Here is a 12,941-nt window from a genome sequence, read left to right as displayed (position 1 = left end):
AGTGCAGGTATCAATTTGTTTAAAGAGATTTGTGAAGAAAAATGTTCTATTAATTAAAATTTCAAGATTTAAAACTTAAAGATGTTTGGTGATGACTGTAGATCTACAAGACTTTTACTCTCTTCATCAAACCCAAATGGATTGTATATGAATTCAAATACCCTTAATATATGCAAATATTCCATAGTCTTTGCTATGGGTAATAACTGATAAGGTCTCATTTATTTGGTGAAATACTTGCATGTATATAAAACACACTGGCTTTTCATTTACCTAGCTTTATTATTTTGATTTGTGAGTAGATGCATAAAAGAAAACCTATTTCTTTGTATTCTGGCTTGTCTATTCCATTTATTTTCTTTTCAAAGAAGTATGCATTTTTTGCTAAGATTGTTAATAAGGTGGATCTAATTTTATATATTTTCACAGTATCTGGTCTACTCACTAGCTTAACACTGGAACAAAAAAAACGGACAGTGTTTCAAATATAGATCATAAATACCTCAGCACTTGAGTGGCACTGTGGAGTTTAGGTTTGCCCTAATTTTCTATAAATTCAATATGCAAAAACAGACCATGCAATAAGTAAGCTAGAAAAGCATTTTTGATATCATGAGACTTTTCCAACATTCATCTAAGAAGCATTTATCTTATATACGTGCTTAGTCGTTTAGTCGTGTCCGACTCTCTGTGACCCCATGGACTGTAGCCCACCAGGGCTTTGTCCATGGGGATTCTCCAGGTAAGAATATTGGAGTGGGTTGCCATGCCCTCCTCCAGGGGATCTACCCAACTCGGGATTGAACCCAGGTCTCCCACATTGCAGGTGGATTCTTCACCAACCTAGCCACCAGGGAAGCCCAAGAATACTGGAGTGAGTAGCTTATCCCTTCTCCAAGGGATCTTCTGGACCCAGGAATCGAACCGGGGTCTCCTGCATTGCAGGGAGATTCTTTACCAGCTGAACTACCAATAGTATTCAACACAGGCAACTTTAGCCCGGTATTGTTCTAGGTACTGGGGCAATCAAGGTATGCAAAACTGGGTCCTTACACTTGAAGGTCACATAGAAGAGGCTGACATATAAGCAGCTAATTTTAACGTATGATGCAGCAGGTTCCATTATGGGGTCAGCTTCAGTGCTACAGACCCATGGCCCAGGGACAGGGGTCAAGAAAAGGCATCTTGAATGAGGTGAGTAGAGTCTTGAAGAACATGCAGGAGCTCACCAGGTAGAGGGAGGTGAGGACTATTCTATGCAAAAAAATAAAGCCAAAGATCACGAAACCCCATGAGAGAAGCAAGTATAAGGCAAGACATAGTGGGTCCTTGAAAGTCACAAAGGAGCTTGGGAGTGGTCATTAAGGAGATGAGAAACTGTTGAAAACTATTAAGCCAGGAATGGAAGCAATGTGCATTCCTTCAATTTCACTAGAGCAGAAAGTAGGGCTGGCTTCAAAATCTGTGGGACCTGGTACAACATGAAAACGTGGGGTGCTTGTTCAAAAACCATTACAAACTTCAAGATGGCTACAGCAAAGCAATTAAACCAAGTATAGGACCCTTCAAAGCACTGGGGTGTATGTGACTGCACATATGCCTGCCCACAAGGCCAACTCTACCAGAAGGCATCAGGGCAGGGGGAGGAAGAAGACATTAAGACCTTTGTTTGCATAACGTCCAGTCTGTAGTTGAGAAGAAAAGTCTTAAGCATATCAACCAGCTAAAGATTAGTCTCGAGGAAATATACTAGACAGCATTATAGTCCCATACTCAAACTCAGAAAATGGCCAAATGGCTAATCTCTTCATTTTAAAGAGGAAATAGGAGACCAAAAATGTTGAGAGACTGAGGGAATTCAATCCGAGCCTTTTAGATTTTATCCCAGTGTCTCCTCCTCCTCTACAATGTCAAGGCTATTGAGTCTACACTGAAAAGGATAGGATGGAAGTTCTTTGGGCAAGACTGATCCAGAGGCCGCAGAAAGGACTGCAAGTGACCAAGAAATGGAAATCAGCTAGGAGACAATTGCTGTCCCCTCCCTTCCCCCAGGGAACACATCCTTTCTGAGACCTTTCTCAGAATCAAGAGGATCTTTCCAAGCACAATTTTAGAATAACTCATGGGCCTAGCCTTGTGCCAGGGAAGAAGAGTACAGAAATGACTCAGGCACACTCTCCAGAGCTTATCCTTTGGTGAATGAAGACAGTAGTGGGAGACAGCTATGACAATCCAGAGACTCTGTCTACCTATTCTTTAATATGATTCGGAAGCAAAAATTTTAAATAATACTAAAAAAGAAAATTGGAAACGAATTCTAAACATCAGTAGGTAGCTACAGAATTTTCTTTCAGATTCAGGGGATTATAGATGATTTGCACATTGCCTTGTATATCTCTCAGTAATATTACCATCCATACCCTCACCAACTCTAAAGGCTTCAGGCTCACCTGAGCCCCAGTAAACCTTTATACATACCTCAAGAATCTCTCTTATATCATTCTCTTCAGTTCTCATGACCCCCCGAAAACCTAAGGTCTTATTCATTTTTTCCTTCTCTTGGTTCTTAATATAAGGCTCTAAACCAGCACCATGGCTTGCAAGGCCCTATATGATCCAATCTTTGGTCATTTCTGAAACTTTGTCTCACCCCACTTTCTTTCTGCATTCCACGGGCCATCCTATCATCTCTCAGCTGCAGGAACCTTTTCTATCTCAGACATCTCCCAACTCTGCTGTCCCTTCTTTAATGTTTCTCATTTTTTCAAACCTCTAATGAAATATCACTTCCCCAGGGAAAAGCTTCTCTTATCTGCCAGATCAGACCAGGACCACTATTAATAAGCTCTCATACCACCCTATAATTTTCCTTTAGAGCCCTATCATAGTTAGTAATTCTTTATTCATGTGATTCTTTCATAAATGTTTGTCTTCACCTCAAGGCTGGGAAACACCTGAAGGCAAGAGTCTGATCTGTTTTGCTCGTCACTGGATTCCTGGCAAATGGCACAGTGCCTGGCGTGTCCTTGGGACTTTTCTGATCATTCAATCTAAAACATCCATTTCTCTGCCTTTCATCTCTCTTAGGTGTCTTACCTTGATTGTTTTATTTCAAGGCATTCACCATTATCTCTGTGTGTGTGTGTGTACAAATACGTGGGAGTGTCTTAACTGTGTATATGTATATATATATATGTATAAATATGTGTTTGTTTGTGTACACATGATTTCTCTACTTGTTACTTGTTTTCTCCAATAGCATGTAAATGCCAAAAAAGAAGAGACTTCATCTTTTTGTTCACTGCTGTATCCTCACCACATACCTGGCACCTAACAGGTGCTCAAGGAATTATTTGTTAGAAATATGAATACATAAATGGCAAGTGCTCAAGAAATGAACACCAGAAGTTCATTCTCCTTCAAAAATCAATAATAATAGGAGGAATGGAGAGAGTAGCATGGAAACATATATACTACCATATATAAAATAGGTAGCCAGTGGAAATTTGCTGTATGACTCAAGAAATTCAAACCTAGAGGGATGGGATGAGATGAGATGGCAGGTGGAAAGGAGGTTCAAGAGGGAGGTTACAGAAACCAATTCAATATTGTAAAGCAATTATCCTCAAATTAAAAATAAATTAAAAATAAAAAAATAAGAATGACATCCTGCATTGAAAAAGAGATGATCCACTGATATGGCTTTCCTTTGGGGAAAAAATGCTATTCACTGTTTACCCCCAAATGACACTGTAACAGTTTTAATCCATTTCGCCACATCATTAAGCAACAAGGGATTATATTTGGCTTACTTTATTTTAGAACAGCCGTTCCACAAATTTCAATTGGATTCTTCATCCATAACCTTGAATGGAAGTCATCTGGGGCTTGATAGAGACAAATTCATAAAAACCAGAGTCTTTCAGAGCATTCAGAATCAGAGAGTTTGGAGATCTGACAAATCAGATTTGAATTTCAGCTTCCATATTTATTAGGAATATAACTTCAGGAAGCCACGTAACTTCTCTCAGTCTCAGTTTCCTCTGAAACCTTGTAACTTGTAGGGACAGTTTGGTGATAGGATTGACTGTGGTTTTAAATGCATGGTATATAATTATAATCAATATACGGTATCTATTATTCGCATCTACTCCCAAGTCCCCGTGATACAGAGAAGAAAACTGAGGTCATAAGAATTGGGAATTTCTCAAAGCCATCCCTCTTCTCCAAGTCTAGGTGATGGAAATCAGCAGGTCTACAATTAAGTACCACCTAGAATTGGGCTTCCCTGATGGCTCAGCAGGTAAAGAATCCACCAGCAGTACAGGAGACACAGGAGATGTGGGTTCAGTCCCAGATCCGGGAAGATCCCCTGGAGAAGGAAATGGCAACCCACTCCAGTATGCTTGCCTGGAGAATCCTATGGATTGAGGAGTCTGGAGGATTACAGTCCAAAGGGTCGCAAAGAGTCTGACATGACTGAGCAACAAAGCACGCACGCAAGGCTTCATTTGCTCAGGTGACTTTTTTGGGGAAAACCTGCTTGTGTTTGGACTCACATTGTTTCCTAGGTAGGGCTGAAGACTCCATTATGTCTTTGCATTGACTGAAGCTCACTGCAACTTTCACTTCCAACTGGGCCATATCCTGGCCCAGAAGACTGAAGATTCAATCAAAGAATCTGGGTAAGAAATGGAATGGAGTTTTTCCCCACCTCAGTTTATAGGAGTCCTTTTATTTCCTCCTTTTTAGGACATAAAAAAAAAAAATTGGAAATACTGGTCCCACTGAAATCTTTCACTGCATAAATCCCATAATCTTTAATTATATTGAAATTATTTGCTTATAACAAACAATTCAGTACCATGCAATTCTTCTGAGCTTTAGGTTCAATTTCACATCTAGACAAGAGTTATTCCAAACAAAGGAATGGGTAAATCTTATAATAAGTAAAACCAATGGCTAAGATAAGTAAAATAAGGTGATAAGTCTCCAATGAATTGCATAGTGCCATGGCAGTGCTTCCTATGTAGACAGGATTTAAGGAGATTTTATCAAAGTGGGATACAGAAATTGCATGTACTGAAACTTCGACAGGATGATTCATTTTCTATGAAATTGAATCGGTGAATAACAAAACAGAGTGAGCTAGAAGTATTCACTGCTCAAAGATACTGAAGATGGCAGGTCAGCAGCAATAATTAAGTAATTAGTTTTCTGGCTAATTAGAAGAAATAGAGAATACATGCCTGAAATTCTTTCCTCACTGAGAGGATCACACCAACTCTCCCGGTGAATACATTCAACTAAGCTGTGCCTACAGATTGTTCTTTATATCAGCTTTAGTTTATCCATGACTCAAGCTCATCTCCATTTTGCCTTCATATAGGAATCTTGCCATATTACCATAGCATTTTATTCTGAATCTGCTATAAAGGCATACCATATAGCATTTTATTCTGAACCTGCTATAAAGGCAATTAGTCATTCATTATAACACAAAAATTCAAAGTGGTTGCAATCATGTTTTCTGAATCAAGCCCTTTGATGTGGGTAATTTAAGGTTCTATATTTAAAATGCATTCAATGAGTCATAATGGTAAATAAGAATACCCTTAAACTAGCATTCATACCTCCTGCACATGAAAAATTAAATGGATAATTTCTACCTACGACAGATTTATTTTGTGGTGGATAATTTTAAAGAATTGATTTAATTAGTTGTAACTATGCTCAGAAGTATAATTTGAAATACCATTGAATGGAAAGGGAAAGTATTTTCAAGCAGAGAGAAAACTCTCTTAAAATTTCCTTTGTTCATTAGTCAATGCATGTTTATTAAGCACCTACAGTTTGCAGGGCAATGTACAACATAATAATAACCTAATCTGGCATTATTCTCTTCTAGTTCTGCTAGTTAATTGAATGAGTTAACCTCTTCAGCTGTCCATTCACAGTATGCCAATAGACAACAGGAATTAAATGAATGAGTCAGTCTGAAAAAAAAAAAAAAACATGGATGTATTTAGGTTTCCTTTTGTTTCATGTGCTAAAAACCAGTTACCAGCTAACTACTCTTTTTAATTTCTTCAAGGACCCAGGGATTTTAAAAGCATCTTATCTCACTCAGGCAGTGAACTATACACTTAATCATGACTTTCTAAGTGTTGATACAGAACAGCAATTTTTAAGATTCTACAGATATGGAAAGGAAAAACAGCACAGTAATTTTAGGCAGATAAGGGGAAATATATTTTGAGGGCTGATTTTCACTTAAAAAGTTATCTTAGACTTAATAAATAACATAGACTAGGTTCAGCATTTTAGAGCTGGACATTAGACCTGATCTAGGCCACTGGTTTCTAACCATTTGTATTAAAGACATTGGATTTTTTAAAAAATATATATGGATTCTCAGGTCTCATTCCCAGAGATTGTGATTCACTTGATCTGGAAGAGGCTGGGAGGGGAAGCAGGGATAAATATAACTTGTAAAATTTCCCTAGCAGCCAAAGCTGAGACCCACAGACCTAGTCAAGCCTCAATATTTTCGCATGAGGCCTCCGAGCCTTGAAAGAATAAATATCCTGCCTAAGAAAAACACAGCTTATAACCCTTGGAGCCACGCTTAGAACCCAAACAGCCAAATTCCTAGTCTAGATCTATTTACTAAACCAATTGACATCATTTTTATTTCTCTCACACACTGATTCAGATCTAATTACCAGTTAGTAGGTAGGAAGAATAAGACTGCTTATAACTCATAACTAACACATTCCCTCCTCCTAGAGACCTGTGTGTTTCTTTACTTGCTAACTAATAAGTCTTCCAATGACGCTGTAATGATTAATATATCTGTTTATTCCACATTTTCAAACACTTATTTGAAACTTTTGCACCTATAAAATATATCATTCCCATTTTAAGACAAAGAAAGCAGATTTACTATTTGAATCTGAGTCCAGTCTCTATTATAGAGCTTATAGAGCTGAGCACATAGCAGTACTCGAATATCCAGCTGGGTTTTCTTAGCCACATTCCTTACATGAAAATGTCTTTAGCTTGGCCACTTCCACTGGGTTCTAAAAGCTCCATACAGGTAGGGCTCTTGTCCAACTTCATCAACTGTCTCCCAGCATCTAGCAAAATGCTTGCCATAAACTCAACACTCAACAACTAATTGTTGAATGAAAAATCCTACTTACATTTTGTTAAGAAATGAGACAGAGTATCCTGAACCAACTTGTCAAAGACAGTCTCAAATACATAAAAGTATTGGGAAGATGGTTTTATAAAGGAGTAGTTTTACAGTTATTTTATTAGAAGAGCTTTGGCCTGACTTTCCTCACCTAAATTTGTCTTTGTTGTACCATTTGGATTACAGTTGGGCTCTCTCTCACTAATATTATGTTAAAAGTCCTTCATTCAAATGATACAAATGAACTTACTTATAAAACAGAAATAGACTCACAGATTTCAAAAACAAATTTACAGTTACCAAAGGAGAAATGTGGAGGGGCAGGGATAAATTAGGAGCTTGGGATTAACATATACACACTACTATGTATAAAATAGATAACCAACAAGGACCTACTGTATAGTACAGGGAACTCTGCTCAATATTCTATAATAACCTATGTGGATACAAAGTCTGAGAAAGAATGGATATACATATATGTACAACTGAGTCACTTTGCTCTACACCTAAAATTAACATAACATTGTAAATCAACTAAACTCCAATAAAATTTTTTAAGAAGTCCTTCATTCAACATACCTTTTATATGCGTGAAGGCACGACTGACATGCAATAAACAGTGATGAAATAAAATACCAAATTTTACTGTCTTTTGGAAAAATGCAACCAAATTAATTAACATAATATTATTCTCTGGAAAGATAAACAGTGTGATATCTTTGGTGAGTCAAAAGGGTGGCACAGTATTGTAGAAAGTACTAATCTAGTTGCAGAAGATGATTCAATCGATGACTATTAAGAATTAAATTTTTGTTAAGCAGATCATTTCAATCCTACCTTTTCAACCCAACCACACACCCAAATCCCATACTTTTGTCTCTATGAAGGGTATTTTCTCTTTACCAAGAGGTTATAATTTTGCAGTCTTTTATCTGATTCATGTAGAAATGAGGTACTGACATGAGCTAAAGTAACATATGTTTAAATATGGTAGAGATGAATAGCCAAAGAAGCAATGTAAAAAACTGACAGGAGAAAAATTAGACATGGTAGAAATACTGAACACCAAACAATGAATATTTAATCTCTGCTATCTAACTGATATGAACTAGAGGGTTGGAAGGGGGAAAGGTATACATTTAAGGAGTTAATCTTAAACCTAACACTAATATTAAAGCCAAGGTTAATGGAAGGAACTGGGCTGTGAATGAGCCACAACAGCTCAGGAACATGACGAGGATTCAGTAAATGCTTTGTTGAATGAATGAATGGGTAAATGAATGATTGAGTGAATGAGTGAATGAATGAATTGTCCTCTTTAGAAATTTAGAGTACAGTACTGGGATTTGAAGACTTGGCTTTAAAAACAAATCTATCCAAAGCTGTGGATTAATAAACCAGATTTTTGGAAAGTCAGTGTTAAATATAATGCAGGTGTTTCTATTTTTCATTTAATTAAAATGACCACAGAGTCATTATTCTTACCCTTAATTTCTGAGCCTGAAAAGTTAATGAACTATATCCATTCCATGAATAATTGAGTTGAACTTGAAAGACAACTCCCCATTCCAAAAGCCTCCCACGCTACCAGTTAACTGTGATTTATCCTTTTACTTCTGAAGAATTTTAAGCATCTTCCATCTGATTTGACTGACAACCAATCTGTACTTCCTCTGTCTTTATTCTTCCAGGAAGAAGATGTTACTCGTGAAAGTCGTTTTAATTTCAGTGGTTATGGAATGGGTCACTGCCTTCAAGTGAAAGATGGAACAGCTGTCAAGGCCACACCTGCCAACCAGCTCCCACAGCCCCCCAAAGATGCAGATACCATCAAGAAGAAGTTTGTGGACCGGGCAAAAAGGATTGACACGATTTCTCGAGCTGCCTTCCCATTGGCCTTCCTCATTTTCAACATCTTTTACTGGATCACATACAAGATCATTCGGCATGAAGATGTCCATAAGAAATAGATGTGCTCTTCAGATCCTGGGACCTTCTTGCCTAACTGCTGTGCTTGTAAATACACAGTGAAATTGTCTTTATATCACTTTGACAGAGGAAAAGACTGGGGGAGGGGGGAGGGAGGATCATGGGGGTGGGTTTCCTGGCACCTACATGAATAAAGATAAGTTATCTGGGCAATGAAGGAAAATGTTTGCACAAAATTAAGGTTTTGCAGAATCACGTGAGCATAATTACATTCATAGTCTTTAGCATTGCTCTTTCAGATGATGCATTAATTAGACATTATATGCAAGGTCAAGTACTTGAGGGCTATTTGTTTTTTGGTTTGGTTTGTACTAATTCTGGTACTGAAAAGATAGTTTGAACACACATGTGTGTGTGCACGCACACACCCACACAAGGAAAATGCTTACCATCTGACCATAGTGACTAGCCTATAGTGAGTTGAGGACCAAACTTTTTCAGGAAAATGCTGCCTTGTTTTTAAAACAGCCTCCTGAGCTATGTTCTTTACAATGTCTGTAATTAGTGTTTCACCTGAGAAATCCTTTTGTGGTCATAAATAATTTCTACTTATTGAGAAAACAACAACAATACATACCGATCACAAAGAACAGGTTTCTACTTTATTGTCTGTGTAAGTGTGCATTTTAATATTCTTTTTCTTTCCTAGATGCAATTTGGGGATTTGAATTGTATATTGTGAAACTGATTTGATCATATGCCCTCTTGAAAATAAATGCCTATTTTCTTTTCGATCCAAGTTAGCACACAACATTTTTTTTTCCACTTTGCCTATATTTGTGTGCAATTAAGTGCTCAAGTGTGACTTAGCCATTGCAGCCTCTCAGCCACAGTATTTATGAAGATGATGTGTCCTGAACGATGTAGCTCATATTAGCTTGAACTTCCCATTTCTGCTTTCATTGTAGGTATAACTATTAATCTTAATGTCAACTGACCCATGATTTCTACTGTCAATCCAAGTAAATATTGTTTGAATATCTTTAACTAATTTAAAGAATTTTAAAGTTGTACTGTGATTTTCATAACCTGTTTCCTTTTTGGTACCAGAGCTATGTGGTTTGAATCCTGGCTACATGTTTTAAGTAAGAAAAAAAAAAAAAAGACGTATTTTTGCTTACTCAGATAAAAGACAACCTGTAAAAAATATAATGAAAAAATTAAATTTTACATGTGCTGTAAATGGGGTTATTAAAAATATTTGTTCAATTTCAATAAAGCTAAGTGTGCCACAGAAGCTAAGTCTTTCCACTTTTGCATTATAATGTAAATAATTTAGATGAGAATGGTAACTTAGATTTTTGTTTCTGGTCTTCCTCATAAACTTGAAGTACTTACATAAGCTATTATGCTTTTGTTGTAATATAAAAAGGTAGCTCATAATATCCCCATGAAGAAAGAAAAAAAACATCATTCTCATTGTAGAAACAGGGAAATGGAGACAAGGAAGTATTAGTAGTCATTGTAAGCAGAAGCTAATACTGGACATGAGATACAGAACACTTCCAAGAGTGCTTAGGAATCATAAAATACCAAACTGAAAAGGAATTTAAAATATCAACCTGTCCACCTATCCATCCTGCTTTTGTCAGGAATAGAGTTCCATGATGAAAAATAATTCTGAGAACCCCAGTGAAATAGAGGTAACTCCTCCTGGCCCTTGTAGATTTTTCTTAACTAAAGGTATCCATCATAAAATTTTCAGGAAGATGTGGATTCCTAAGCAGATGTTTATGGCCTTTTAAACCTATTCAAATATTGAATCATTTCCATAGAAAGGAATATTGCAGAATGGCTAAAAGCATGCATTTTAGAGATAGAAAGACTAGCTCAGCCACCTATCAACAGGGTTGCCCTGGATAAGTTACCTGATTTTTCTGAGTAGCTCCTATTTCAGAGACTTTTAAGAGGATCAACTGAGAAAAATGCAAGTAAAGCCATTAACTTGGTGTCTAGCACATAGTAAATTCTCAATAACTAACAGATAATAATAAAATAAGTATTATTATTATGAATTGTACTACACTGGATAAGAAGCTACACAATTCCTAGCCTCGGCTAGATTAATGCCATGCTTTTTGCCTCTTTCCCAAAACACTATTTCTGTCTTATTGCTCACTCCTTCCCAAACAAATAAGGCAAAGTCTTTGATTGGTCTCAAATCTCTTGCTCCCATGGAAAAGTAGTAAAATTGAGGCTTAAAATGCCTCCCAAAGATGGGCCTGACCCCATAAGTGTACTAGGAAGAGCCCTGAGGCTACATATGGTGGGATGGGGGGGCACCTTGAAGGAAAATCCAAAGCTAAACAATCATGCCTAATCAAAGTGTATACTGACTGTATAATTTTCAGAGGGAGGGTGTAGTCTCCACATTAGAAAAAAGTTTAAATATTCACCTCTAAATGTATCTGTCAGCCACACAAGTAGGCAAAGACATCCTAAATGGCAAGAAGTGTTCTTGACTTTTCTCTAATTGTAGTCCACATTCAGTGGGAAGAACTTCTTTTAAAAATTGAAGTATAGTTGATTTATAATGTTGTGTCAATCTCTGATGTAGAGCAAAGTGACTCAGTTATACATACATACATAATATATATTCATTTTCATATTCTTTTTCATTATGGTTTATTACAAGATAATGAATACAGCTCCCTATGCTATACACTAGAACCTTGTTGTTTATCCACCCTATATAAAATAATTTGCAACTACCAACCTCAAACTTCCAGTTCTTCTCTCTCCCTCCTCCCCTCTCCCTTGGCAATCTCTTATCTATATCTGTGAGTCTGTTTTTGTTTGGTCTGTAGGTTCATTTGTGCTGTATTTTAGATTCCACACATAAGTTACATCATATGGAATTTGTCTTTCATTAGAAATCACTCTTGAATTTGGGTTATATAAATAAAATCTCAAGGGAAAGATTTTAAGCACCACATATTCTGAGAAAATACATAATTCCCTTATAATGGAGACATTGAGGACATTTTTTCTTTCACAATAGTATTTGAAAGAAAATAGTTCAAAAGTAAAATCATGGCTCTGAGGAAAATAATTTACCACCAGTTTTTGCTAGATTGGAAGCTTCTGGAAGAAAATGGTTATGTTTCTAAGAGTTTTCTGCACTGCCTACCAAAGCTGAAATGCTCGATGAGTATTATCACTATCACTAAGGGAAGAGTTGGTGAAGGAGGCTATGCTGTGCCTGTTGGACAAAGTTTACATAAGTTTTTTTCCAATTAAGCAATGAGAAGTAACCAACTACTGCTACCACTTTTCAGATAATGGATTACTCAGGGATTTGACTTTTAAACATTTTTCAATTCCTACCATTTGGTTTTAAGAACAGATTGAGATGATTCAAGGCTTAAGACTCTTTATGGCACTCGCAAACACCTTGGTCCAAAACAGATTCTACAAACCAGACTGGCTGTTGATTTTTAAAAATCCTTCCAAACAGTATTAACACTAAGTTCCTCATCTATGGACAGAGAAGCCTGGCAGGGTACAGTCCATGGTGTCGCAAAGAGTCGGACATAACTGAGCATACACACACACGATGCATCTATGCCACTGGAAAAAAACTGTCAAATTCTGAAAGCAAATTTTCCAATAAAGATTAAATGAATATCATTTTACATTTTGCTTACTCCTTTAATATCAAATAAGTAGGTTCTAGCCAAAACACAGCATAAAATTCCATGTCGTATGATTCACCACTTTGGAAAAGGAAAAAAAAAAAAAAAAAACAACTCTT

General features: G+C 36.8%; 2 protein-coding genes across 3 annotated transcripts in view; one reads left to right on the top strand and one right to left on the bottom strand.

The window, feature by feature from the left end:
- GLRA2 (glycine receptor alpha 2) overlaps positions 1 to 9,168 on the top strand; it is a 197,525-nt gene extending 188,357 nt beyond the window's left edge. For both annotated transcript variants that reach the window (XM_081565319.1, XM_081565320.1), the window contains exon 9: positions 8,890 to 9,168. In XM_081565319.1, the coding sequence (XP_081421445.1) occupies positions 8,890 to 9,168 (279 nt within the window). The remainder of the gene's footprint in view (positions 1 to 8,889) is intronic.
- Positions 1 to 12,941, bottom strand: part of LOC145536274 (uncharacterized) — a 401,900-nt gene that overhangs the window by 313,876 nt on the left and 75,083 nt on the right. The gene's annotated exons all lie outside the window — the stretch shown is intronic.

The sequence above is a fragment of the Giraffa tippelskirchi genome, chromosome X (genome assembly GCF_054371585.1).
Source record: "Giraffa tippelskirchi isolate mGirTip1 chromosome X, T2T-mGirTip1v1.2.pri, whole genome shotgun sequence".
Taxonomy (NCBI): Eukaryota; Metazoa; Chordata; class Mammalia; order Artiodactyla; family Giraffidae; genus Giraffa; species Giraffa tippelskirchi.
Note: the sequence above shows the minus strand (reverse complement) of the source record. Positions and strands in the feature narration are given on the sequence as shown.